The 25,406-nt window shown below is 45.3% G+C and overlaps 1 protein-coding gene across 2 annotated transcripts in view; it reads left to right on the top strand.

Annotated features, from left to right (window-relative positions):
• Positions 1-19,263, top strand: part of MALT1 (MALT1 paracaspase) — a 57,064-nt gene extending 37,801 nt beyond the window's left edge. For both annotated transcript variants that reach the window (XM_058677074.1, XM_058677073.1), the window contains 8 exons: positions 1,748-1,951; positions 8,353-8,530; positions 10,247-10,321; positions 11,162-11,289; positions 12,813-12,962; positions 13,886-14,043; positions 16,081-16,206; positions 17,974-19,263. In XM_058677074.1, coding sequence (XP_058533057.1) covers positions 1,748-1,951; positions 8,353-8,530; positions 10,247-10,321; positions 11,162-11,289; positions 12,813-12,962; positions 13,886-14,043; positions 16,081-16,206; positions 17,974-18,414 — 1,460 coding nt within the window. In that variant the 3' untranslated portion in view covers positions 18,415-19,263. The remainder of the gene's footprint in view (positions 1-1,747; positions 1,952-8,352; positions 8,531-10,246; positions 10,322-11,161; positions 11,290-12,812; positions 12,963-13,885; positions 14,044-16,080; positions 16,207-17,973) is intronic.
• The last annotated feature ends 6,143 nt before the right edge of the window (positions 19,264-25,406 follow it).

Here is a 25,406-nt window from a genome sequence, read left to right as displayed (position 1 = left end):
ATTTTCTAGAACTCTCTGAAAGTGTAAACAGAATAGAGGCAGCACAACATAAAATTATTGAGGCATTCCACAAAATGGATCTTTCTGCTTTTTAGATTCATTCTTTAAGTTGATGTTAGTGATTTTTTTAAGATTTGTTTTATTTTTATTGGAAAGTGAGATGTACAGAGAGGAAGATGCTCTGTTCGTTGATTCTCTCCCAAAAGTAACGTCAGCGGCCAGAGCTGTGCCCCTCCGAAGCCAGGAACCTCTTCCGGGTCTCCCACGCGAGTGCAGGGTCCCAAGGCTTTGGCCTGCTTCACTGCTTTCCCAGGCCACAAGCAGGGAGCTGGATGGAAGTGAGGCTGCCAGTATTAGAACCAGCGCCCATATGGGATCCCAGTGCATGCAAAGCAAGGACTTTAGCCGCTAGGCTACCGTACCGGGCCCTCTAGTTTTTAATAATAAACTGATGTGGAAAAAGAAGAAATCTGTTCTGTGGAAAAAGAAGAAATCTTGGTGACTTTTACACATCTTAATGATTTGAAATATCTGAAATTTTATTACATATTGTAGGCATCAAATGAACAATGCAATTCTTTAAGCATCTTTCAATATCACGAGGCAGTGTCCACAGTAAGTTAAAAATAAACCACTTAACAGGCTGGTAACTGTGCCCTAGCCTGTGTGTGGCAGGAAGTGACCTGCAGTGCGAGCCTCGTGGCTCCTCACCCAGCTCTTGTCACACCTGTGCTTTCTAGCTTTTCTGTCCCCGATTTCCGCTATGACTTCATACTGCACCACATCACCCCCTGCGACTGCCCCCAAGAGGAAAGTTACCACGGGTTTCTGTTGTCGTGGATGGCTTTTAGCCTTTGCGTTGACTCCAGTTTTGGTATATGCAGCAAGCACTGAATCCACTCCAGAATGTCAGAGAAAGATGACAGGCGAAGACCTCTTCAGCTCTGAGCCCACTTCAGCCTTCCACCTTTGTTGTTAACAGGCTATATACCCTTGAGTGATCTGGCTGATGTTTTTTAAGCCACAGGTATAGATCTTTTTTGCCCTAAGCAAACAAAAAGCGCCCATTTCTGTCAACACACATTATCTTTGAGTAGAATCTGAGTGTGGTAAGTTCAGAAAATGAGTTCCCGAAAACAAACTCATCTCAGTAGAGAAGGAAAATACGCTTGGAAGAGGCTGAGGGCAGACAGTGCATCCACATGAGTAGTGCAGGACAGGTCAGGCCCGGCAGTCCCCGCCTGGTCTCCTGTCAGTGCTTCCCAGCCTCATGCAGGTGCTTCCCTCCTGCCAAACAGAAGCTAATTTCCAGCCTACCTTCTTTAAATGTGATCTACAAGACATTACTTGTTACAGACATAACATTGTACAGGTAAGGATTGATAAGTGGTTTCTCTTTGCCAAGTTAAGCACTACACCCCAGCTGGGTAGTGTATTCTAGAGGTGTAGTTTGGCTTTTGTGACCTTTATGCTTTGTATGTAACTCTTAAATGTCCTTATTGAGATTCTAAGCATGACTAAGTATAATTTCAGTTATTTGACTTTTTTAGCTCTTTGTACTTCTCACAGTGATCTGAATAAAGTAACAGTCTTCAGATGAAAATAAATAATGAAATCTTATTTAAAATGAAGTACTACAATATAGAAGCGTGCTTTTATATTATAAAATACTGTTTCCATAGTCTTATTTGAGTCTTTATTTCCTCCTTTAAAACATCTTCCTTCCTCATCCCCCTTTTTTCCACAGCCAAAGACAAGGTTGCTCTGCTGATAGGAAATATGAATTACAGGGAGCACCCCAAGCTAAAAGCTCCTTTGGTGGATGTGTACGAGCTGACCAACTTACTGAGACAGTTGGACTTCAAGGTCGTCTCCCTGTTGGATCTCACTGAATACGAGATGCGTAATGCAGTGGATGAGTTTTTGCTACTCTTAGACAAAGGCGTGTATGGTAAGCTAGTTGTCATCATTGATCTGTAATCTTCTACCACTCTTTTTATTGTACAAACTAAGTTCAGAATTGAAGAATCAGGTAAAGGTAGCGTGGACACATTTTTTAAATACTTAAAAACAACTAGGTCTTCATTGCATAGTAATTATCTTGAAAGCTTTATGTTTCAGTTTTACTCTGATTAAAACTCTTACATATGTTTTGTGATTGTGGTTTCTTCTAACTGCAAGAGCTGCTGTATAATAAAGTTTAATCACAAATCACAAAGGTTACGTTCATGTGTAAACTACCACTGTGTGGTTTTCTGTTTGTTTTTGACTAGGAACGGTTGTAACAGAATGTACCTCGTGTTTATTTCCTTGTTCTGCTCTCACATGATAGTTTCTATTCTATCGGTGAAAACTGAAGCTTAACAAAATTGTTATTGAAGGTAGCATATGAAACACAGTTTCCGATTAGTTTTATTAAAATATGGCTAAATTTCAGAATTTTCAGATTTCAGAAATTTTAGCAGTAAATTTTTACTGGTTTTTCCCTTTCCTCCACTTAAAAACACCAGAAAGAGTAGATGCTCAGTGATTAAGACTCTAGAGACAAAGCGTATTGCTGCGGTCATTTCCTCGTGGTTGCGTCGCGCTGTGTGTGGCCTCTGGCCAGGCCAGCTGCTGAGCTCCCTTCTGCCACACTGCTCAGGACTGTCCCTGTCAGGCCCTCATGCGGGACTGTAACTGTCAGGAAGGTGACATTCCCAGGCCTGTTGTCAGGCATGCAAATGAGAAACACACAATATTGGTTTGACTTCTGTATCTCTCTAGTTATTTTTGCTTTAATAGCACTGGTATATTGCTAATTAGATTGACATGACGGAGCAAGATTGGTAGAATAGCTGATGGTCCTCAAAGTAGAAATGTTAACAAAACAAAACCATATATTTTTTGAGAGATTTATTTATTTTTATTAGAAAGTCACATTTACAGAGAGAGAAGAGACAGTGTAAGATCTTCCATCCCACTGGTTCATTCCCCAAGCAGCCGCAAAAGCCAGAGATGAGCTGATATGAATCCAGGAGTCAGGAGCTTCCTCCAGGTCTCCCACGCAGGTGCAGGGTCCCAAGGCTTTGGGCCGTCCTCAACTGCTTTCCCAGGCAAGAAGCAGGGAGCGGGAAGGGAAGTGGAGTAGCCAGGACACAAACCAGTGCCCATATGGCACTGCAAGGTGAGGACTTAAGCTGCTAGGCTGCCCTGCCAGGCCCACAAAAACTGGGTTTTGTTTGTTTGTTGGTTGGTTGGTTTTTTTTAATATGTAACCTTGTAATATAAAAGCTGGAAGAAAATCTGAAAATCTCATTTAAATGAAATTTCCCCTCTATGTAATGGGGATTGTGCTCACTTCAGCAGCACATATACAAATATTAAGTAATGGGGATTAGATTAACATGGTAAAAACCTCAAATTTAAATTTTTGGCCCGTAACATTGATGCCGTGATAACATAATGTGACTTATAAGCATTATAGAGCAATAACTAAGATTAAACATGTCAGTGTAAAAAGCAAGCACAAAACCAGAAATAATCTCTGAATTGTCCTTGAAGGTAAACATTTCTGGTAATTGAACCTGGGTAACCAGGATGGACAAGAACTATTTGGCCTGCTAAATACCCTTCCAGTACCCATTTGTGTTCATCTGTTCCTGGACCTTAGGGGTAGTTTTTTTAATGTGGGTTATGTTGTTGTTTGTTTTTGTTTTTGTTTTTGTTTTTGTTTTGGAAAGTCAGGTTATGAGAGGAGAGAAAAAAAGATCTTCTGTCTGCTGGTTCATTCCCCAAGGGCCGCAACAGCCAAAGCTGAGCTAATCTGAATCCAGGAGCTTCTTGTAGGTCTCCCACATGGGTGCAGGGTCTGAAGGCTTTGGGTTATCCTCTGCTGCTTTCCCAGGCTACCAACAGGGAGCTGGATGGGAAGTGGATCAGCTGGGACACAAACCAGCACCCATGTGGGATCCTGGCACATGTAAGGCAAGGATTTAGCCACTAAGCCATCACACCAGGCCCCTCAGTCATGTTTTTGTGGAGGTTTATCGAGGGGGTATGATCAAGACTGAGTTAGCTGGGCCTCTGCTAGGAACACCTATGTTCCCTGTTGGCAGTGCCAGGGTTAGCCATGCACCCTCCACTTCCTGTCCAGCTTTCTACTGGTGATGCCTTGTATACTGGGTCTCTGATGCCCACAAAGGATCGTTAGATGAAGTTCCTGCCTGTCGACTTCAGCCTGGTCCAGCTCAACTTTGACAGACATTTGGGGAATGAACCAGCAAATGGAAGATCTTTCCATCTCTCACCACTCTCCTTCCCTCCATCTCTTTTGCTGTGTCTTTCAAATAAATAAATACAAGAAAATCTGGCCAAAATATGGCAGGAGCTTCTCTGAGCTTGCAGTCATTCAGCTGACTGGCTCAGCGGCCAGCCTTGGAGGAGCGCATACTGGCTGCATGCTGTGTTCATTTCAGTTTTGTAAACCAAAGGGAGATCAATAGGAATAAAGAGCGTGTTGCAGAATAAATCAAACAAAATCATGTTTATTCCCCACACTAGAAGTGCTCAGAGTGTTGTAGCTACAATAGTTTTCTGCCAGGAAAGGACAAGCTTTCCTTCATCTCCAGACCAGAGTTAGACTAGGAAGGATTTCCCCGCAGGTCTTAACTACAGAAACCCAGGTTAACTTTTTAATGTGTTATATATCTGCTTGAGGTTTTATTTTTTGGGGATTGGGGAGACTATTTTAAGTTTATGTATTTGTTTATTTGAATGATAAAGTTTCAGAGAGTGCCCAACATGGTAGCCTAGTTTCTAAGTCCTCATCTTGCATCCTCCGGGATCCCGTACGGGCACCAATTCTGATCCTGGTGCTCCACTTCCCAAGCAACTCCCTGCTTGTGGCCTGGGAAAGCAGTCGAGGACGGCCCAAAACTTTGGGACCCTGGACCCACACAGGAGACCTGGAAGAAGCTCCTGACTTCAGATTGGCTCAGTTTCGACCATTGTGGCTCACGTGGGGAGTGAATCTGCAGATGGTAGATCTTTCCTCTCTGTCTCTCCTCTCTGTAAATCTGACTTTCCAATAAAAATAAATAAACCTTTAAAAAGTTTTTTCTCAGAGAGAAAGAGAAACAAAGAGACAGTTTGCATTCACGGGTTCACTTCCCAAATGGCTTTGCAACAACCAGGGCTGGCCCAAGGCCAAGCTGGGAGCAGGGAGCTTCTTCCAGGTTTCCCACATGGGTGGTAGGGCCGGGGACTTTGGCCATCTTTCACTGCTTTTTCCAGGGAGCTGAATCAGAAGTGGAGCAAGCAGGACTCGAACAAGTATCCACTATATGACTGCAGCTTAATGTACTGTGCCACAACACTAGTCCCAAGGAGAGCTTTTTAAAGTTATAATTAACAAACAAAACAGACAGTGCACTACCATTTTATATTTTCTGAGCTTAAAGGTATCTAGAAATCCCAGCTGAGGGTATAGAGAGCCTGTAATGTCTCTGTCAGGGTTGGTTAAACTAGCCTGCCTCTAATTTCTGAATCATTGGAATGTGGGTGTTCAGTCCCACTGTCTCCATTTTCACATCTGTCAAAGGGGGATACGACTGTTACCTGGCTTGTTATGGCGCATGTGTTGTAAGTATTGTACAAGGTAGGATAAGTGGTCCACTGTCCTGAGTGGGACCTAATGCCCAGTGAGTGCCGCCAAGCCTTCACCGTTGGTGATCCACGCTGTGTCCGAGCAGGGTTTGTGCAGGTGGAGTGCAGTCCCTTGAGTGGGAAAATGTTCAGCTGACCTCTCTATGCACTCTTATTTTCATTTACAGCAGTAATTTAGTTCCTTGCTGGGCTCATGTCTGTTCTATCAGCTGTCATTCCAGACTCAGGCCCTCCTTTTTCCCGTTCTCCTGCCTCCCAACATTCTGCTTTTCTCCTGCCCTGCCCTGTCATTGTACTGCCCGCTGGTGTGACTCCCTGAGCGTGGCTCATTTTGTACATGCTTGCCCTAAAGGCATCATCTGTGGCACTGAACTGAGTTCTGGCTTTCCCTGTTGCCCACATGCGGAAGCCTGAGGCCGTGGAGGCTGTGGGCTGGAAGGTCCTGGAGCTCGACAGTCTGGGATCCTCTTCCGCGTTCCTCCTCCTTGAACTCAGTGCCAGCCTGAACGCCCTGGGTGTACACGCAAGCCGCAGGACAGACCCCAGGAATAAATGGGTGTCTCCCTTTTCTCTTTTTAGCTGAAATGTTGTGTGTAAAAACTCACTTTCCCCGTTTTAATAGAAACCGAAGAAAAGCAGAAACCTGCATTCTGCCTTCTAGGACCCAGTGAGACAAGTTTTCTTTAATCATGAAAATGGCCTTTCTGCTGGAGGCTGTGATTACAGTGGAGTGGCTGTTTCTGGTTCCTTATCTATAAACATTTTATTGTGAGATTGGCATGCTAGGAATTAACAAATGCATACAACAGAATAACAGTAGGGTTTCCATTTTTATGTTTGAATATACTTTTATGTTACATTACTTCATCTTATGACATATTTACATATTGGAAAGTTAAGCTTGTAATGATGGAAGGAACAATCATGCTATTGTAATAACTTGGGGAACAATAATAAGAGGGGGTTATGGGTGGGGGAGGCAGGATCCTCTGTGCTTCTAAATATGTATCTTGAAAAATAAGAAATGTACTTATTTTATATAAACTGAATATATATATATAACTATATAAAAAATTCTTGTATCCAGAAGACAGAACAAAATTAATAGACTTGTAGACATTATAAACTCAAAGAAATGCAAGGGAACTTCAAAATTTTGGAATGGAATTAAAAGGTAAATTTATTTTGGTGCAAAAATACTTGAAATGTAGACATAATCTTTTTTCATGGAAAAAAAACTGCATTTTCCATGAACCTTTTGAAGATCCCTCATATAAAAAACAGTTCTTTTTTTCTAAGATTATTTACTTGGGGCCAATATTGTGGCAAAGCAAGTAAAGCCACTGGCTGTCATGTTGACATCTCGATGAGCACCAGGTGGAGACAGAGCTGCTCCACTTCCCGTCCAGCTCTCTGCCAATATGCCTGGGGTGGCAGAGGATGGTGAGCCAAGTGCTTGGGCCCCTGCATGGGAGACACAGAAGCAGCAGCTCCTGGCATCTGGCTTCAGCCTAGGCTAGCCCTGGCTGTTACATCTAGGGAAGGAACCGGCAGATTGAAGACCTCTGTGTGGGTGTGTGTTAATAAGTGAAATAAATATTTGAATAAATAGTTACATGTTTATTTAAAAAGCAGAGCAATACAGAAAGGAAGAGACACAGAGAGATCTTCCACCTGCTGCTTTATTCCCCAGATAGCCACAACATCCAGGCTGTTCCAGGAGCCCAGAGTGCCAACTGGGTCTCCCGCAAGGGTGGCAGGAACCCAAGCACTTGGGCCATCTTCCTCTGCCATCCTAGGCACACAAGCAGGCAGCTGGAGCATTAGTGGAACAGGCAGGACTCAAACCAGTGCTCTGCTCTGAAATGCTAACATCAGAGGTGGCAGCTTAACCCACTACACCACAATGCTGACTCTCAAAAATGTTTCTATCAAGTATTTTTAAAAGGCAATTGAACATGGCTTTTGTGTTTTACAACCAAGCCAACTTCTTTTCAAGAAAGTAATGAGTTCCTTGATATAATTTTCATAATGTCATTTCTCAGCAAGAAATACATTGAGTTTTAAAACTAATCCAGATTTTAGAGCAGCTAATTCAAGAGACTCTAGCTGGAAAATTAATGATATTTAAATCTCATAACAAAAAGGAAACAGCCTATGAAATTAATTTCCCCTCCCTGATTATAAGTGCACATTTATAATTTTACCCCTCTCCCCACCCCCGCCAATGTTTATGGTAATGCCTGCCGAGTTTTCTGTGTGTCACAGGTGCAGTCTTGTGGACATGGGTTTGTTTGTTGAACTGTGAAATACCCAGCAAGCTCCCACTCTGCCAGGGCTGCATAGATCAGCATGAGACCTCCCTGCCCAGAGTGAGCCCCTAGCCTGGGGGGTGGGGGGCTACCAGGACCAGGAAAGAAGTCCTGGCTAGCTGGCTACCTTGTTTCATTCCTGGGAAGATAAGCTTTTCTCCCACACTGTAACATTAGTTGCAGATCTGTTACTGTCATGAATGAGAATATGTTTTAGGCAGTGTCTTGATGCTGTGCTCAAATGCAGAATTCAGGTTAACAGAATGAATAAGAAAGTTTTAAATAGCCATTAACACTGTGTTTGTGGATGAGTATTTCTTAACTATGCCTGCATCAATTTGAATAAAAGCTCAGATACATTTAGAACTAACATCTACCTCCTTTTTTTTTTCAGGGTTGTTATATTATGCAGGGCATGGGTATGAAAACTTTGGGAACAGCTTTATGGTCCCTGTCGATGCACCAAATCCATATAGGTCTGAAAACTGTCTGTGTGTACAGAATATACTGAAGTTAATGCAAGAAAAGGAAACTGGACTCAATGTGTTTTTGTTGGATATGTGTAGGAAAAGGTAAATTTTATCTTTTTAAATTTATTTTTATTGGAAAGGCATATTTACAGAGAAGGAGAGACAGAGAGAAAGATCTTCCATCCACTGGTTCACTCCCCAAGTGGCCACAATGGCAGGAGCTGAGCCAATCTGAAGCCAGAAGCCAAAATCTTCTTTGGGTCTCCCACACAGGTTCAGGTACAAGGCATTAGGCCATCCTCAGTTTCTTTCCTAGGCCACAAGCAAGGAGCTGGATGGGAAGCAGAGCAGCTAGGACATGAACCGGTGCCCATATGGGATCCTGGTGCTTGCAAGGCAAAGATTTAGCTACTAAGCCATTGCACTGGGCCCCAAATTCCTCATTTTTATGAGATGATTGTTAGAATCAAATGTGAATCTTTTTAATAATTTAATTGTTTATTTGAAAGACAGAGTTGCATAGAGGGAAAGGGGGAGGGAAAGAGATCTTGCATCCACTAATTCGCTCCCCAAATGGCTGCAGTGGCCAGGGCTGGGCCAGGCCAAAGCCACGAGCCAGGTACTCCATCATGTCTCCTGCACACATGGCCGGGGCCCAAATACTTACACCATCTTTCCTTGCTTTCCCGGGGAAAAGCATGAGCAGAGAGGTGAATTAGAAAGTGGAGCGTCTGGGACTTGAGCCACAAGTCATGTGGAATGCTGGCACGCCAGGTGGCAGTTTAACCCTTGGCATCACAATGCTGGCCCCATAATTTAAGATCTTGACAAATTAAGCCCTAGACAAACCCTGTAAAATGACAAAAGCCATTTCAGTTTGTGAATTTTAGATTATACATTGAAGCTGAGAAATGATAGGAGAAAAAATGTTGAATATTTTACCCATTTTTTTGCATAATGTTAAGTGAAAAACTAAAGGGTCCCAGGGAATCGGCGCTCCAGAATGCTTTTCGATGGCTTTCCACTAACCATTGCAGCAGTTCCTTCAGGAAGCTGCAGAGCAGTGCCTGTAGAGTTAGGATATGGGCTCACTGCATGGGCCTGCTCTCACAGATACGGAAACCGTAGCTATAGCAGTTGAAGGTCAGGGTCCCTTTTGTCTGCCTTATGTTCCTGATGAATAGAAGCAGTGGTTATCCTTCCAGGATTTACTATTTTTTACTAGCTCACCATTTACCAGTCATTACATCCAGAGCCATTGTCCAAATGCAACTCCTGTTTGTGTGTGTGTGTGTGCCTACGTGTATGTACGTGTACACGCATACATGTTAAGACTCATTTTATTTATTTGAAATGCAGTGTTAGACGGAGAGGGAAGAAAGAGGAGAGAGAGAGATCTTGCAGCCTCTCCTTACATAGCTGTGATGGCCAGGGCTGGTCCATGACAACGCCAGAAGCCAAGAACTCCATCTGGGTCTCCCACATGGGTGCAGCAGCCCAAAGGACTTAGGAGATACTGGCATTGCAGGCACCAGCTTAGTCAGCCTCACCACAGTGTTGGCACAACAGCTCCAGTTTTAAAGCTGGGAAGACAAATAAGATGACTGTGTGCCGTGTTGTGCACAGTACAGGGACTGGGATGAATTTTTATAAGTATGTAACTTACAAGATGAACAAATTTTGAATCTGTAATTTTAAGCTAGTGTTTTAATTTTGAATTAGTATTTTCATTGTTATTTTATTTCTAATCCTTTAAGAATGTGGTTTTATTTTGCATTTTTATATCCGTCCCTTTTTTTGTCCGCTCATTTTAAATAGAAATGACTACGATGACACTATCCCAATCTTGGATGCACTGAAAGTCACTGCCAATATCGTATTTGGATATGCCACGTAAGAAAATGTTGTGTTTATTATGTTTAAGACTATTTTTATTACAGGTTAGAGACCTAGAAATTACCATATACATGGTGTAAAATTGCCTTCTTGATACTTTTTTTTTCTTCTTAGTACTCTTGGTAGAAAGTTTTAAATAATTTTACCAGTTCATTGCTTGTTATATTGTCACTGCGTGCCAGAGTGTTTGGTTTTGCTTCACTGGGGATGTGGCCGATGCAGGAGAGAGCTGAAGCCGGACAGTGTGTGTGGAAGCTGCGCATGGCGAGTGCTTGCCAGTTACCACATTGGTTTTGCTGTTGGATGTAGGTTTTCTCGTAGAGTGCATAGAGTCACAAGTGCCTCAGACTTGTGAGTTTCTAGGATTTGCAGTAATGAAATACATGTTACCGTTTGAGCATCCCTAGGCCAGAAATCAGAAATGTGGTGTTCTGAAACAAAAGATGTTCCAGAATCTGAGATCTCTGAAGTGTCATGTTGGCACTCGAAAAGTTTTCAGATTTTTGGTCAGGAGTTGCTCAAGCTGCATTAACAAATTATGATTATGTATATTAATGGCATGCAAGGTGTGCACAGAGTGTGTGTGTGGGTTGATTTAATCAAACTAGCTGGTAAGCCCATTGCCGTAAATACTTACCGTTTAATCTGCTAACTACAAAATGTGGGTTTGACCAACATCTCTGCATTCCTCCTTCTCCGTTCTTGCCATCCTCGCAGCCCCAGTGACAGTGCCTTTCTCCTTCTGTGTGGTAGGTGTTTTAGGATCCCCATGTGAGAACCTATGGTGTCTGTCTTTCTATGCCCAGTTTATTCACTTCTTCATTTGCTGTGTTTAAGGTGTCAAGGAGCAGAAGCTTTTGAAATCCAGCATTCTGGATTGGCAAATGGAATCTTCATGAAATTTTTAAAAGATAGATTATTAGAAGACAAGAAAATCACTGTGTTGCTAGATGAAGTTGCAGAAGGTAAAATTAAAGATAAGATTGAGACTTTTAGAATAAAGAGAAGAAGGAAGCCAAGTCCACTCAGACTTCCTTGTTTGGTGATGATTGTGTTGCTGCACAGAAGGGGGCGGGGAGGCCAGTGAACAGACGCCTAGGATTAGAGAATCCTTTACAGAAACGTTAAGACACTGCTGATGAAAAGTCAAGTTCATTCTTTTCTTAATAAACTTGGTTCTTTTAAAATCGTATTTTGGAGACAGGATCCTAAAAAGGTGAATGCCATGTCTCAGTTTCCTTCTGTCTCTTCCCCTGCCAGCCAGTATAACGCTGTTCTTGTCAGGAGCTAATTAAGCACATTGTATCCATAGATAGCACTACAGTTTTGTAAGCCTTATGAAGAAGGTGGTTCTGCCAGCTAGCCAACAGAGTTTTGTGGGTATTCTTAAGATGGCAACCTGGGTATGAGGTATTTTCCTAACAGCCATCAGGTAAAATTATTTATATTTTTGTCACCATGGATATTTTAGGTAGAACATGCAGCTGTTAGCCACTTTCCCATTTAACACAGGCAGCATGAATTATGGACTTAACACCCATTTTCTTGCTTTATTCAGGGAAGTTCTGCATTTGTCAGTGTTACATATATTAGACATCTTTTTTGTTCTTCGTTTTTTATTTGAAAGGCAGGGACAGACATCTCACATCTACTAATTCATTGCCACACAAATGCCCACAGTACCAGAACTGGGCCAGGCTGAAACCAAGAACCAGGAACCTATTCTTGGCCTCCCATATAGGTGACCAGGACCTAGTTCCTTGAGCCATCACCAAAAATCCAAAATCTGGCATACTACAAATGGAAAATTCCATACTGTGCTCACATGACAGGCCACAGTCAAAACACAGGTACACTAAAAATAATGTATGAAATTGCCTTCAGGTTATATGTCTGCATTTATACAGATTAGGGGGGTTACTATGGTTATAAAAGATAAAAATAGAAGGGGGCTTCAGAAGGAAACAGCACTTACAAGTATGCTTCCTGCTGTATCCCTGACGCCTTGAACCATGCCTGGCGCGTAGTAGGCCCTGTGAATATTTGTGGAATGAATAAGCAATATTGAGAATATGACTTGATTTTTAAGAGTTTTCTTAGCCAAAATATTACAGAGGAATTGTTGGTCTGGGAAGATAATGTAGCAGAGTGGGTTAAGCTGCTGCTTGGGATGCCAACCTCCCAGGAGTGCCTGGCACTGGGTCCCACCTTTGCTTCTGATCAAGCTTCCTGCCAGTGTGTACCCAGGAGGCACATTGAAGTGATGGCACAATTTCCTGGGTCCCTGCCACCCATGCAGGAGATCTAGATGGGGCTGTGGCTCTTGTCATGTGTGCAGTCCAGCCCTGGCTGTTGCACACATCTGGGCTGTGAACCAGCAGTTGGATGATCTCTTGTTCTGTCTTCCTCTGTACCACTTTCAAAGAAATAAAGTGTTTAAAAATATAATTGCTGCTGTAAAAATAACATGGACTTTCTTATCTCCTAGATATGGGAAAATGTCATCTTACCAAAGGCAAGCAGGCTCTGGAGATCCGGAGCAGTTTGTCTGAGAAGAGGGCGCTGACCGACCCGATCCAGGGGATGGCCTGCTCTGCCGAGGCTCTGGTGCGGAACCTGCAGTGGGCCAAGGCGCACGGTATGGCAGTCTGTCTCTACAGGAGAGAGCTTTCTAAGATGGACTGATCTCAAGTCATCAAAGCATTTTTTTCCCCTGAGTAAACAGTTTTCTTCTCAATTTGTAAAAATCTTTTGGCTTGGTAACAAATCTAAAAGTAAATAAATATCTCGGTTATGGATAACACACAGATTACTGTTGGAAATATCAAATTATTTAATACATTATTTTTACTGTTAACAAAATATAAGTGGTCATTTAAAAATTCTTCTATTTTTAAAATGGGTTAATTTTCAGTTTACTAATAGGCAGCCCTTTAGAGTCTCCTCTATTTTGTAACCTGTTAAATAAGCAGTTGCTGATAATCAGATGGGTCAGGGTCGGTATCATGGCATAGCAGATTAAGCCTCCACTTGTGATGCTGGCATCCCATATAGCCACCAGTTCAAGTCCCAGCTGCTGTACTTCAAACCAAGCTCCCTGCTAATGTGCCTAGAAAGAACCAGCACCCATACAGGATGCTGCTGCCCTGCTGGAGGCTTAGTCTGCTGTACACCACAATCCTGGCTCCCAAGGACTATTTAAGTAGTCCTTAAATAGGTTTTATAATTTATTATTGTTTTATGTGAAGGCAGAAAGAGGTGGAGAGCAATCTTCCATTTGATGATTTACTCCCCAAATCCTACACAGTTAGCACTAAGTCGGGCCAAAGTGAGGGGACGAGAACTCCATCCAGGTCTCCCAGGTGGGTGCCCAGAACCCAGATGCTTGAGCCGCCATCTGCCGCCTCCCAAAATGCACAGTAACGGGAAACTGGATGGGAAGTACAGAGTCAAGACTCAGCCAGGCATTCTGCTGTGCAACTCAGGCTACTTTTGTGACAGCTCAAATCACTGCACCTTCCACGCCTGATTCTTCTAAGTCGTTCTTATGTTCCTTTTCAGAACTTCCAGAAAGTATGTGTCTTAAATTCCACTGTGGTGTTCAGATCCAACTAGGATTTGCAGCGGAGTTTTCCAATGTCATGATAATCTATACGAGTGTAGTCCACAAGCCGCCTGAGGTCATAATGTGTGATGCCTACGTCACCGATTTCCCACTTGTAAGTCTCTCCTTCTTCCTCTTACCTAGAATGTAATCATATAGTCTCATTTACTAAAGACTAAACTGTTAAAACTTAAACTCGATGGTATGTATAATATGTAAGGATATATATAGTGTATTTGTAGTTTAGTAACTGGCCGTATGTTTAATAATTTAAAAAAAAAGCCTTGGGTTTGTCAAATTCAGAAATGTCTAAAATTCACTCAAGAAGGCTGCCTTTATTTTCTCAATACCTAAATAAGATATTAAATGTAAAGAAATAGATGTGCCAAGAATAATTTCTTTTTAAAAAAGTTATCATTTTCAAAACTAGCTATAATAATTGTATAAGTCTTTAAGATTTATTTGTTTTTATTGGAAAATCAGATATACAGTGAGGAGGAAAGACAGACAAAGGTCTTTAGTCTGCTAGTTCACTGCCCAAGTGACCACAATGGTGGGGGCTGAGCTGATCCGAAGCCAAGAACTTCTTCCAGGTCTCCCATGCAGGTGCAGGGTCCCAAGGCTTTAGGCCATTCTCGACTGCTTTCCCAGGCCACAAGCAGGGAACTGGATGAGAAGTGGGGCAGCCGGGACACAAAGCAGCACCCATCTGGGATCCTGGAGCGTGCAAGGCAAGGACTTTAGTCACTAGGCTATGATGCCGGGCCCAATTATACAAGTCTTATCTGTCAATATATGCTAGTATTGGAGGAAGATAAATTGTATTCTGTTCTTGCCAAACATTTACATCTGATAATAGTTTGATATTTGATATTAAAATAGTATCCTCCTTACCTTTCCTATGTAAATATGATGAGTTGAGAGGTAAACAAGGAATAGGACAAACAGATCCAACAATTGGTCACTTTATGATTGATAGACTTTACAGAGGACATTGCTTCAGGTGTGAGCAAGTGGCTGCCACCAGTCCCAGAAGGGGATCCACCTCCGGGGGGTTAGGCAGTCGAAGGGCCCCTGGAGGAGCAGAGCCTCCTGCCCCAGCCAGCAGGTCAGCTCTAGGGGCAGACAAGGGGAGGCCTCACGTAGGCGTGCCAGTTTATTAACCATGTGAGTCTCCTGCACTGCCCAGAGTGACTGTCACGAGGGAGAGGATCCAGGAGTCACTAAGGCCCTGTGTGCTTAGAGTAAAAACTCCTTTCAGAACTAACCTTCCTTTTTAAATTAATCACTGCACAATTCAGAATTCCTGTTACAACCATTGGACGTTATTTTCATTGTTCCTTCACTCCTGGATCAAAGATTCTTACTCAGGTATCACAAAACAGTGATATCTGTTAGAATATTTTATGTCGGGCCCAGCGCCGTGGCCTAGCGGCTCAAGTCCTCGCCTTGAACATACCAGGATCCCATATGAGCGCCGGTTCTAATCCCAGCAGCTCCACTTCCCTTACGGCTCTCTGCTTGTGGCCTGGGAAAGCAGTCGAGAATGGCTGAAAGCCTTGGGACCCTGCACCTGCGGAAGAGCAGCTCCTGGCTTCGGATTGGCACAGCACAGGCTGTTGTGGTCACTTGGGGAGTGAATCAACAGACAGAAAATCTTCCTTTCTGTCTCTCCTCCTCTATATATATCTGACTTTCCAATAAAAATAAATAAATCTTTAAAAATACATATTTTATGTAAAGGCTAGCATTGTGACCTACCAGGTAAAGCTGCCAACTGTGACTCCAGCATCCCTTATGGTCACCAGTTCATTTCCCGGCTGCTCCACTTTTGATCCATCTCCCTGCTGGCAGCCTGGGAAAGGCAGCAGAGGATGGGCCAGGTGCTTGGGCCCCTCCATACTCACCTGGGAGACTGGTGTGAAATGCCTGGCTCCTGGCCCGGTCCAGTCCTGCCCATTGCAGCCAGGTAAGTAGTGAGTGAACCCATGAAGAGAACATTTCTCTGTCTCTTTGTCTCATCCTCTCTGTAACTCTGAATTTCAAAATAAATAATTTTTTTTTTCTAAGAAAAGATGTTTTATGTCATAGGTCACGTTATGACTTTCACTGATTTCATTAATAACATTCACGGTTATTTTTTCTTTCACAGGACCTAGATATTGACCCAAAAGATGCAAATAAAGCAACTCCTGAAGAAACGGGCAGCTACCTGGTGTCTAAGGACCTTCCCCAACACTGCCTCTACACCAGGCTCGGCTCCCTGCAGAAGCTGAAGGTTGGTGCTTCCCCTGCTCGTGGCTGCTGAGGGTTCACTGGCATCCAGTGACGTGCCCCTTCCTCACACGTTACATTGAAGTAGAGATGACCAGTCTGCAGTGTATTTGATCAGTAACCCTTGGTGCGCTCACCCTCGACTGTGAGAGCGTGTGTGCTTGCCTGCATCTTGTTGAAAAGTCAGGATCCTGAGTACATTCGGCCTGTAAACAGCTTCACATCTTTAACTCAGTTGTGTGCCATGGGAGGATATTTCACATGCCAGCCAGCAGTGACCATGTCGCCTGGCGGCATTGTAGATGTGCTCTGTGGTGCTGGCCGAGGGACGGAATCGCCTGACGGTGCGTTTCTCATCGTTTGTCCTTATGAAGTGATGTGACTAACCCATTTCCTGGTGCTTTGACTTTCTACATACAGCAAATTAGAATCAAATTTCTTTTAAGTGCTTTTCAATTCAGGCTGATGAACAAATGAGAAGTAAGCTGTACGTGGTTGAACTTTCTAATATAAGTATATCTTTGCAAACTGTTTTAAAGTTATTTGTTACGCCATGATGCTAGAACGTAGCAGCCCAAACCCAGGAAACAGAATGCGCTGTGTTGACAGGTACTAGACACAACAGGTGTGAAGCTCTTGGTGTGCCTGTTTGTGCCCAGTCTGCTCTTCTCTGAAAGTGTGAATCCACTTCCTGCTTCCATCCCATTTGCTACCCATGGCATAGATTATCATCATCACATCATAAAATTTTAGGAGCCAGTTTCAGCTTTGATCCAGGTATTTTAAGACCAGGCTGCTTTCTTATCAAGTGATAACTCCTCATCTAATAGTAGGAGAAGAAAAGGCCACTCATTCCCTCTGCTCAGAAAATGCCTTATTGGGGCTGGTGTTGTGGGTTTTTCAGGTTAGCCTCTACCTGCGGCTCTGGCATCCATATGGGCACCAGTTGGAGTCTTGTCTGTTTCACTTCTGATCCAGCTCTCTGCTATTGTGCCTGGAAAAGCAGCAGGGAAGGGTCGAAATGCTTGATTTCTGGGCTCCTGGCTCAGCCCCAGCCATTGGAGCTGTTTGGAAAGTGAATAAGCAGCAGGAAGTTTCTTTCTCCTCCTCCTCTTTCTTCTCTCTCTGTAACTCTGCCTTTCAAATAAAATAATTACAGTATTAATTTTTTTTAAAGATTTATTATTATTGGAAAGCCGGATATACAGAGAGGAGGAGAGACAGAGGAAAATCTTCCATCCGATGTTTCACTCCCCAAGTGAGCCGCAAAGGGCCGGTGCTGTGCCGATCCAATGCCGGGAACCTGGAACCTCTTCCGGGTCTCCCATGCGGGTGCAGGGTCCCAAGGCTTTGGGCTGTCCTCGACTGCTTTCCCAGGCCACAAGCAGGGAGCTGGATGGGAAGTAGAGCTGCCGGGATTAGAACCAGCGCCCATATGGGATCCCGGGGCGTTCAGGGCGAGGACTTTAGCTGCTAGGCCACGCCGCCGGGCCCCTACAGTATTAATTTTTGAAACCCGACAGCACTATAAAGATGGTGCCTTGTCAGTGTTCATCAGGCTGTCAAGTGATTATTAACAGAGCTAGGACTCTCCCACACTGTGAAGTATTGCATGAAAGGAAGGAAACCCAATTGCAGCTGCCTCAGCCTCCAGAAAGTTAAAGAATGTTTGATTTGGAGCCTGGAAAAGAGGCTGGAGTGGGTTTTGTTTGTGATGATGTTTGAAGCCTGCTACATCTTGATTGTGAACCTGCAAACCTTTGTGTCTCAGGAGCAGCTCGTCTTCACGGTGTGTTTGTCGTACCAGTACTCGGGGCTGGAAGACACGGTGGAGGAGAAGCAGGAGGTGAACGTAGGGAAGCCGCTCATTGCCAAGCTGGACATGCACCGAGCCCTGGGCAGGAAGGCATGCTTTCAGACATGTCTGGCGCCCAGCAGCCCCTATGTGAGCTCCGCAGCCAGCTCGGGGGCAGCGGGCCGTTACCACTCCTCTCAGGACTCGTTCCCTGGTGTCTACCACTCACACCTGGCTGACTCCGACCCCATGCTGCCGGCCGACGGGTGTCACTGCCGCCACACACAGGATGCCTTCATTGCCAGTTACCACACCCACCACTATTCCTGCCAGTTCAATAGGAGCAACGTGCCCGTGGAGACGACCGATGAGATACCGTTCAGTTTCTCTGACAGGCTCAGGATTTCTGAGAAGTGACCCCGGTGTTGGAGAGCTAACACAAGTACTAGATGCCACCCATGAAATCCTGTGTATGTAACAGAGGCACTGTGAAGAGACTGATGTGTGTATCTAAGAAAAATCAGTAACAGTTGTTTCACACTGGACCTGGGACTTTGAGATGTTGCAATGACACAGTTATCCAGAGTTCTTCTTGTTCTCTTGTTTGTGATCAGTGAATTATGAATCTGAGCGAGAGGGTCAGTGCTGTTCAGTGTTTGAAGAAGAGTTTGTGCTGATGGTGCTAGAAGGAGTTACTTACCTGCTGCCAGATCCTTATCTCTCCACCTACCTAATTACAAATGCATCACCAAACCTAAATGCAAGAACTGAAATTCCTCAAGAGAACGTAGAAATGAGCCGTGTCTCCAGTAATGCCAAAAGCACAAGTAAGCAAAGGTAAAAACAGGATAAAGACTTCATCAAAATGAACCGTTTTGCCTTAAGAGACAGCTTTAAGGATCTGGTGCAGTGATGTAATGGCTAAGCCTCTGTGGCACCAGAATCCTATATGGGTACTGGTTCCTGGAATGGCAGCTCCACTTCCCATCCAGCTCCCTTTTTATGGCCTGGGAAGGCAGTGGATGCTGGGCCAAAGCCTTGGGCCTCCGCACCCACATGGGAGACCTAGAAGAAGCTCCTGGCTCTGGACCAGCCCAACTCCAAGCATTTTGGAAGTAGACCAGCAGATGGAAGGTCCCTCTGTCTCTCCTTTTCTCTCTGTGACTCTACTTTTCAAATTAAAAGAAGAAGAAGAAATGAAAAGACCAGCTTTAGAAACAGGGCTTAAAAAAAAATTCATATCTGGTAAGAGCCTTACATCAAGAACATATCGGGCCCAGCGGCGTGGCCTAGCAGCTAAAGTCCTCGCCTTGAAGGCCCCGGGGATCCCATATGGGCGCCAGTTCTAATCCCGGCAGCTCCACTTCCCATCCAGCTCCCTGCTTGTGGCCTGGGAAATAAGTCGAGGACGGCCCAATGCATTGGGACACTGCACCCGCGTGGGAGACCCGGAAGAGGTTCCAGGTTCCCGGCATTGGATCGGCACAGCACCGGCCCATTGTGGCTCACTTGGGGAGTGAAACATCGGACAGAAGATCTTCCTCTCTGTCTCTCCTCCTCTGTGTATATCTGGCTGTAATAAAAATGAATAAATCTTAAAAAAAAAAAAAAAGAACATATCAAAAGCACATGAAAATAAAAAGACGTATTAAGCACTGGCTGGCTTGTGGCCAGTGAGCCTCCTGTGGTGATGGGACAGTTGTGTCTGGACCTGCACCTGTCAACTCCTGGTCCTGTGCGATTGTGGAGCAGTGCGATACAGCCAGTGTGAGGAGCAGGACTGGTCTTCATCTTTATTTACACAGATACATGGAGCTAGTGTCTCCCTGTTGTCTTGTGCTGCTGTTGGAAACTCAAGTTAGAGTAAAGGAGATTTCTGACCTTCCACTTTATACCCTCCTGTATATTTGAATTTTTAAAACTAAGCATGTATTTAATTTATTTTTAAACTGATTTTTAAAACAAAAGAGTTATATTGTTTTCATCTTTTTTTTTCTTTCACTCAGCCATGCTTTTATATTGGAATTTTGCATGCCAGTTGCTTATACTATGGGGACAAGGTTTACCCACAAGTAGAATGTAGAAAAGTAACCTGAGAGGTAGGGGTGGGGGTGCAGGCATGTTGCACACCTGGTTAAACAGCTCCTTGGGAAAGTCAACACCCACGTCCCCTTTCAGTGTTGGTTCAATTCCAGGCTCCTCCTTTACCGATACAGCCTCCTGCTGGTGTGGGAGACAACAATGAGAACTCAAGTATTTGGGTTCCTGCTCCCCTGAAGGGAGACCTGAGCGGAGTTCCTGATGCCTAACTAGCCTGGCTTGGCTCTGCCTTTGTAAGCATTTGGAGAGTGAACAGGTAGACTTCTCCCTCCCTCTTTCTCCCCTCTGTGACTGCACTTAAATAATTAATATTTACATTAATAGATGAAACACTGAATTATTGTCCATGTAGTAATAAAGAGGTCAAGTTGAAAGAGAAGCTAAAAATTTTTAAGACTAATACTTGACACTGTGCCACTTGGGAGTCCCGCCTGCCCTGGGGAGCACCAGCCCCGGCTGCTCCACTTCCTACCCAGCTGCCTGCTGCAAACACACCTGGCTCAGGTGCTTGAATCCCTGCCACCCATGTGCGACACCAAAACAGAATTCCTGGCTTTGGCCTGACCCAGCTGGCTGATACTGCACTTTATGGAGTGAGCTAGAAGATGGAAGATCTATCAGTCTGCCTTTCAGAATGAATAAATCTTTCAAACTGCCACACTGCAGATTACCTTCTTCCTCTTTGTCTAATGTTAGTTATTACTATTATTATTATTATTTTGGATATAGTAAGGAGTCTATTAACCAAGAAGCTAGGTGAAAGTAGAACCTACTAGAAATTAGCCAATGCCAAGTTTATATGGCAGCCCTCAAGGCAGAACTGGTGAAAACAGCCTCCAGTGGTGGAAGCTTTCCTGCCCTTGTCAGCTGACTGGGAAAAGAACAGGCCGTGTGTTGGACTATAGACAGAACAGCCCCAGCCCTTGCTCCCCCTGTGAGGGGCCAGAGAAGACAAACCCACTGAGGTAGAAACGAGTGGGTGCCAGAGGCTGTGGAGGCAGTGGGGGTGACTGCTAATGGGCATGGAGGTTTTTTAGGGGTGAAGGTGGTATCTGTCACCTGAGCTATAAATGTAATAAATATGCTGTTTATTTTATCTGAAAGGCAGACGGTGCTCCTGTCTGCCGGTTTGCTCCCCCACGTGACCGCGGCAGCCTGAACTGAGCCATGTGCCTAAGCAGTGGGTGACAGGGCCCCAAGGTCTTGAGCCAGCACCTCAGGTGGCTGGAATGGGGAGTGGAGGTAGGGATTGAACCCAGGCCCTCGGAAATGGGCCATGCAGGACCTTGACATGCTTAATGAAACACGTAGGTGAACTTGTGGCATGTGGATTATGTTTTTATCCAGAAAAAAAAAAAAGCACAGCTGAGCATTGCCGAGGCAGTTCAGTTTCTGGTTGCCTTTGTTTAAAAAAAGCAAACCTTTCTTTTTCCAGGATCAGTTATGTGAAGGTGCATGGCAATGAAGAGGTAGGGGGAGGTGGTCCCGAGGCGACCCTGTGCCCCCAGCCAGGGAGGAAAAGCAGTGAAAACCAAAGCCCAGGGTCCCGCTAGTCAGGCTGGGCTGCAGGACTGGGAGAAGGCCCAGGTGTGTAGGACTGACCAACAGAGGGATCGTTTGCAGGGGGAAAAAAACCCTGCTCAAATGAGCTTAATCTAAAATGCACTTTTTAAAAAAGATTTGTTAATTTTTTTTTTAATTTGGAAAGGCAGATACACAGCGAGGACATACAGACAGAAGATCCTCTGTCTGCTGGTTCACTCCCCAGGCAGCCGCAACAGCCAGAACTAAGCTGATCTGAAGCCAGGAGCCAGGACCTTCCAAGTCTCACACGTGGGTGCACGGTTCCAAGGCTTTGGGCTGTCCTCTACTGCTTTCCCAGGCCACAAGCAGGGAGCTAGATGGGAAGTGCTGCTGTAGGTTGGGACATAAACCAGCGACCATATGGGACCTGGTGCATGCAAGGCCAGGACTTTAGCCACTAGGCTATAGCACCGGGCCCTAAAGGGCACGTTTATTAGGATTCAAGAGTATGTCTCAAGTTCAGGACCAAGAGGACAGCCGAATTCTGGGAATAACAGGCCACTCAAAGCAGGGCTAGGGTGGGTTTCTAGAACAGCCCATCTCAGGCCTCTTGGATTCCTCTTTGTTCCAGAACAACATCAAGTGGGTACCTGAGCCTCAACTGCACACTTCCGGTGGGCTCTGCCCAGCCCAGGGTGGTCCTGAAGCAACACTGCCTCCAGGTAAGCTGGTGGCTGGTGAGAACCCACGCATTCCTCCAGGAGGCAGCAGGTGTCGCCTCGCTACGGGTCATCCTGAGCACCCAGTGAAGTTCAGCTGAGAGCTTAATTTAGCACAGTCCGGCTTGGCTTAAAAGTCAGAGGCACCAGCTTAACCGTGAAGTGACGCTTTAAACATACTGGGGAAGGAAAGGAAGATAGTGTGAGTTGAATAGGAACTCCCCAAACCTCAGAAACAGCCTGTGTGTGGAAACAGGGTGTTTGCAAGTATACGAGCCCAGCCTAGATGGGTGTGGACACTAGTCCAGGTAAAGACAGCAGAGCAGAAAACAGGGACAGGGAGAAGGACCGGCGGAGGCAGAGACCGGGCCTGCAGGGGTACAGGGAGCCTGCCCCAGGGGTGGGCCAGGCAGCCCCTTGACCCCCGCCCAGCTACCGTGATTCCGGCTCCCTGGGCTCCTGAACGATGTGAGGGTCTGTTCGCTCAGTCTCAAGCAGCCGGCCTGGTGGAAGCCAGAAGCAGGAGTCCTGTCGCAGTCCTGCGCCCCCTCCTGGCTCAGAGGAAGAACTGCTTTTATCCCAGATAAAATACTAGGGAGGGAATCTCAAGGCTTCAAAATAAATTATGTCTGTAAGGAGGGAAACTTTATATATATGTGTGTGTATTCATTATTTCCTCCTGTCTTGAAAACAGAGTGATATCTTGGACGCTTGTCCTGGTCTCAAGCCCCAGCCCCTTCTTCCTAATAAACAACCTCCATTGTTGCTGGGTGGAGGAAGACCCTGATTTGGTCATCTATCCTCTGTCATCCAGCTCCCTTCAGGATCCCTCCAGTAATATCTCACAAGCCAGACCAACTCCGCCACCCTGCAGGCCCTCCTGTTTCAATCAAGGCTTTCTTGCTGGCACCTGTCTTCTCCAGCTCATCCCACCCCTCCCAGCGCCACAGACACTGGCAGCATCCCCAGGACCCAGGCCTGCCTCCGCCCTCCCCATGAGCCGCGGTGGTCTCCAATTTCTTGTAGCTGGCAAGACTCTAACCCAGTAGTCTTCCACATACCTATCTCCCTCTCTCTGTGAACCTCTCATTCCTCCTCCTCCGCCCTCTCCTGGCGATCTGTGCCCTGGCCTTGCCAGTCTCACCGGGATACTAGAGCCAGCGCGGACACGTTGCCAGCCTTGACCAGATCACCGTGGCTCCCCCCGTCCCTGCTGCAGCGAGGGGCAAGCCCACTCCCCTCCACCCTGCTTCCCCCACCCCAGACACAGCTTGTAGGCTGATCCAAAGTGGAGCAGGCTGTCACCGTAGCATAGTAAGCTAAGCCTCTACCTGTGGCGCCAGCAACCTGTATGGGCACTGGTTCACATCCAGGTTGCTCCACTTCCAAACCAGCTCCCTGCTAATGGCTTGGGCAAGCAATAGAAGATGAGAAACCCAGAGCTCCCACACCCTGTGAGCAAGCACTGAGTGAAGTCCATGCATGTGCCTGTTGGGATGCCAGAAAAGGGCCCTGCCCAAGAACTGGATCTGCCAGCACTTTGATCTTGGACTTCCAGCCTCCAGAACTGTGGGAAATATATCCCTGTTGTTGAAACACTCCCTCCCCCCCAAAAATTGAATGACCATTGAGCCTTAAACCAGGCCCTGTGTGACCACAGAAAGCTCACGAGTCATCTGTTAGCAAGAGAAAGATGGGGGATGACCAAGGACATGAAACCTGGGAAAGCCCCTGGGCGCATGCTCACCAGGAACAAGAGTTCTCATCTTCCTAGTGAAGACACTCGCCCCTACAGTGGAGACCCCACCTGAACCCGGGGACCTCCCACCGCCTGAATCCCAATAGCATCACTTTGGAAGGCAGGACTTCAGCACAGGGGCTTGGGAGGGTGTCAGCGTTCAGTGTGTGACACTGCTGGCTTGGGGAGAGGCTCCACATCTTCATAGGACCTATATACGGATGCATGACACAGAGGAAGATCTTCCATCCAATGATTCACTCCCCAACTTCTCTTTCTGCATCTCTTGGAACTCCCATAACTCTTTTTTTTAATTTATTTATTTTTATTGGAAAGCCTGATATACAGAGAGGAGGAGAGACAGAGAGGAAGATTCTCTTTCAATTAGTCACTCCCCAAGTGGCTGCAATGGCCAGAGCTGAGCCAATCTGAAGCCGGGAACCAGGAGCTCCTCCAGGGCTCCCACGCAGGTGCAGGGTCCCAAGGCTTTGGGCCGTCCTCAGCTGCTTTCCCAGGCCACAAGCAGAGAGCTGGATGGGAAGCGGGGCCGCCGGGATTAGAACTGGCGCCCATATGGGATCCCAGCGCATACAAGGCAAGGACTTTAACCACCACGCTATCGTGCCGGGCCCTCCCATAACTCTTATATTTGGTGTTTTAATAGTGTCTCTTAATTCTTGAATACTTTTTTTAGCTTGACCCAGCTCTGCTTCTAGCTTTTTGATTATTTCCTCATTGTGACAAGAAATATCTTCCAATCTGGGATTCTTTTCTTCAGCCTTCTTCATTCTATTATTGAGACTTTCCATTGAATTTTTTAATTTATTTATTTATTTTTCCATTGAATTTTTAATTTGCTCTATTGTGTCCTTCGTTTCCAATAATTAGGCTTGAATTTGTTTCAGTGTTGCTCTTTGCTGTGTAGCATAGTCCTTAAATTCCTGCAGGTGCTTCTTGGTGTTGATAAAAACTTTATAACAAGTGTTTTGAATTCTGTATCCCCCATTTTCTCTATGTCTTCCTCTGTGAACTCTGAGGTTGGCAAAGGTTTTTGCTCCTTTGCAGGGGAGTCTTCGGCAATATTCATTGTGTCTTTGTCTCCTCTTGGTCATTGTACTTCTGGTTAGCAGATTCTTCTCCTTGGGGCAGGTTTCCAAGCTGTGTCACCCACAGGTCTGCAATTCAATTTTACTTATTGCGGTTGGTATCCAGTTCTTTGTTTGCAGTCACTTGTGCCACTCCCTCCAGCAAGTTTCAGATCTGAGCTCTTATGTTAGAATTCCACCACAGACTCTGGAGCCCCAGCTCCCAGTTCAGCACTCTACCTC

Source organism: Ochotona princeps, chromosome 18, assembly GCF_030435755.1.
Source record: "Ochotona princeps isolate mOchPri1 chromosome 18, mOchPri1.hap1, whole genome shotgun sequence".
Classification (NCBI taxonomy): domain Eukaryota; kingdom Metazoa; phylum Chordata; class Mammalia; order Lagomorpha; family Ochotonidae; genus Ochotona; species Ochotona princeps.
Note: the sequence above shows the minus strand (reverse complement) of the source record. Positions and strands in the feature narration are given on the sequence as shown.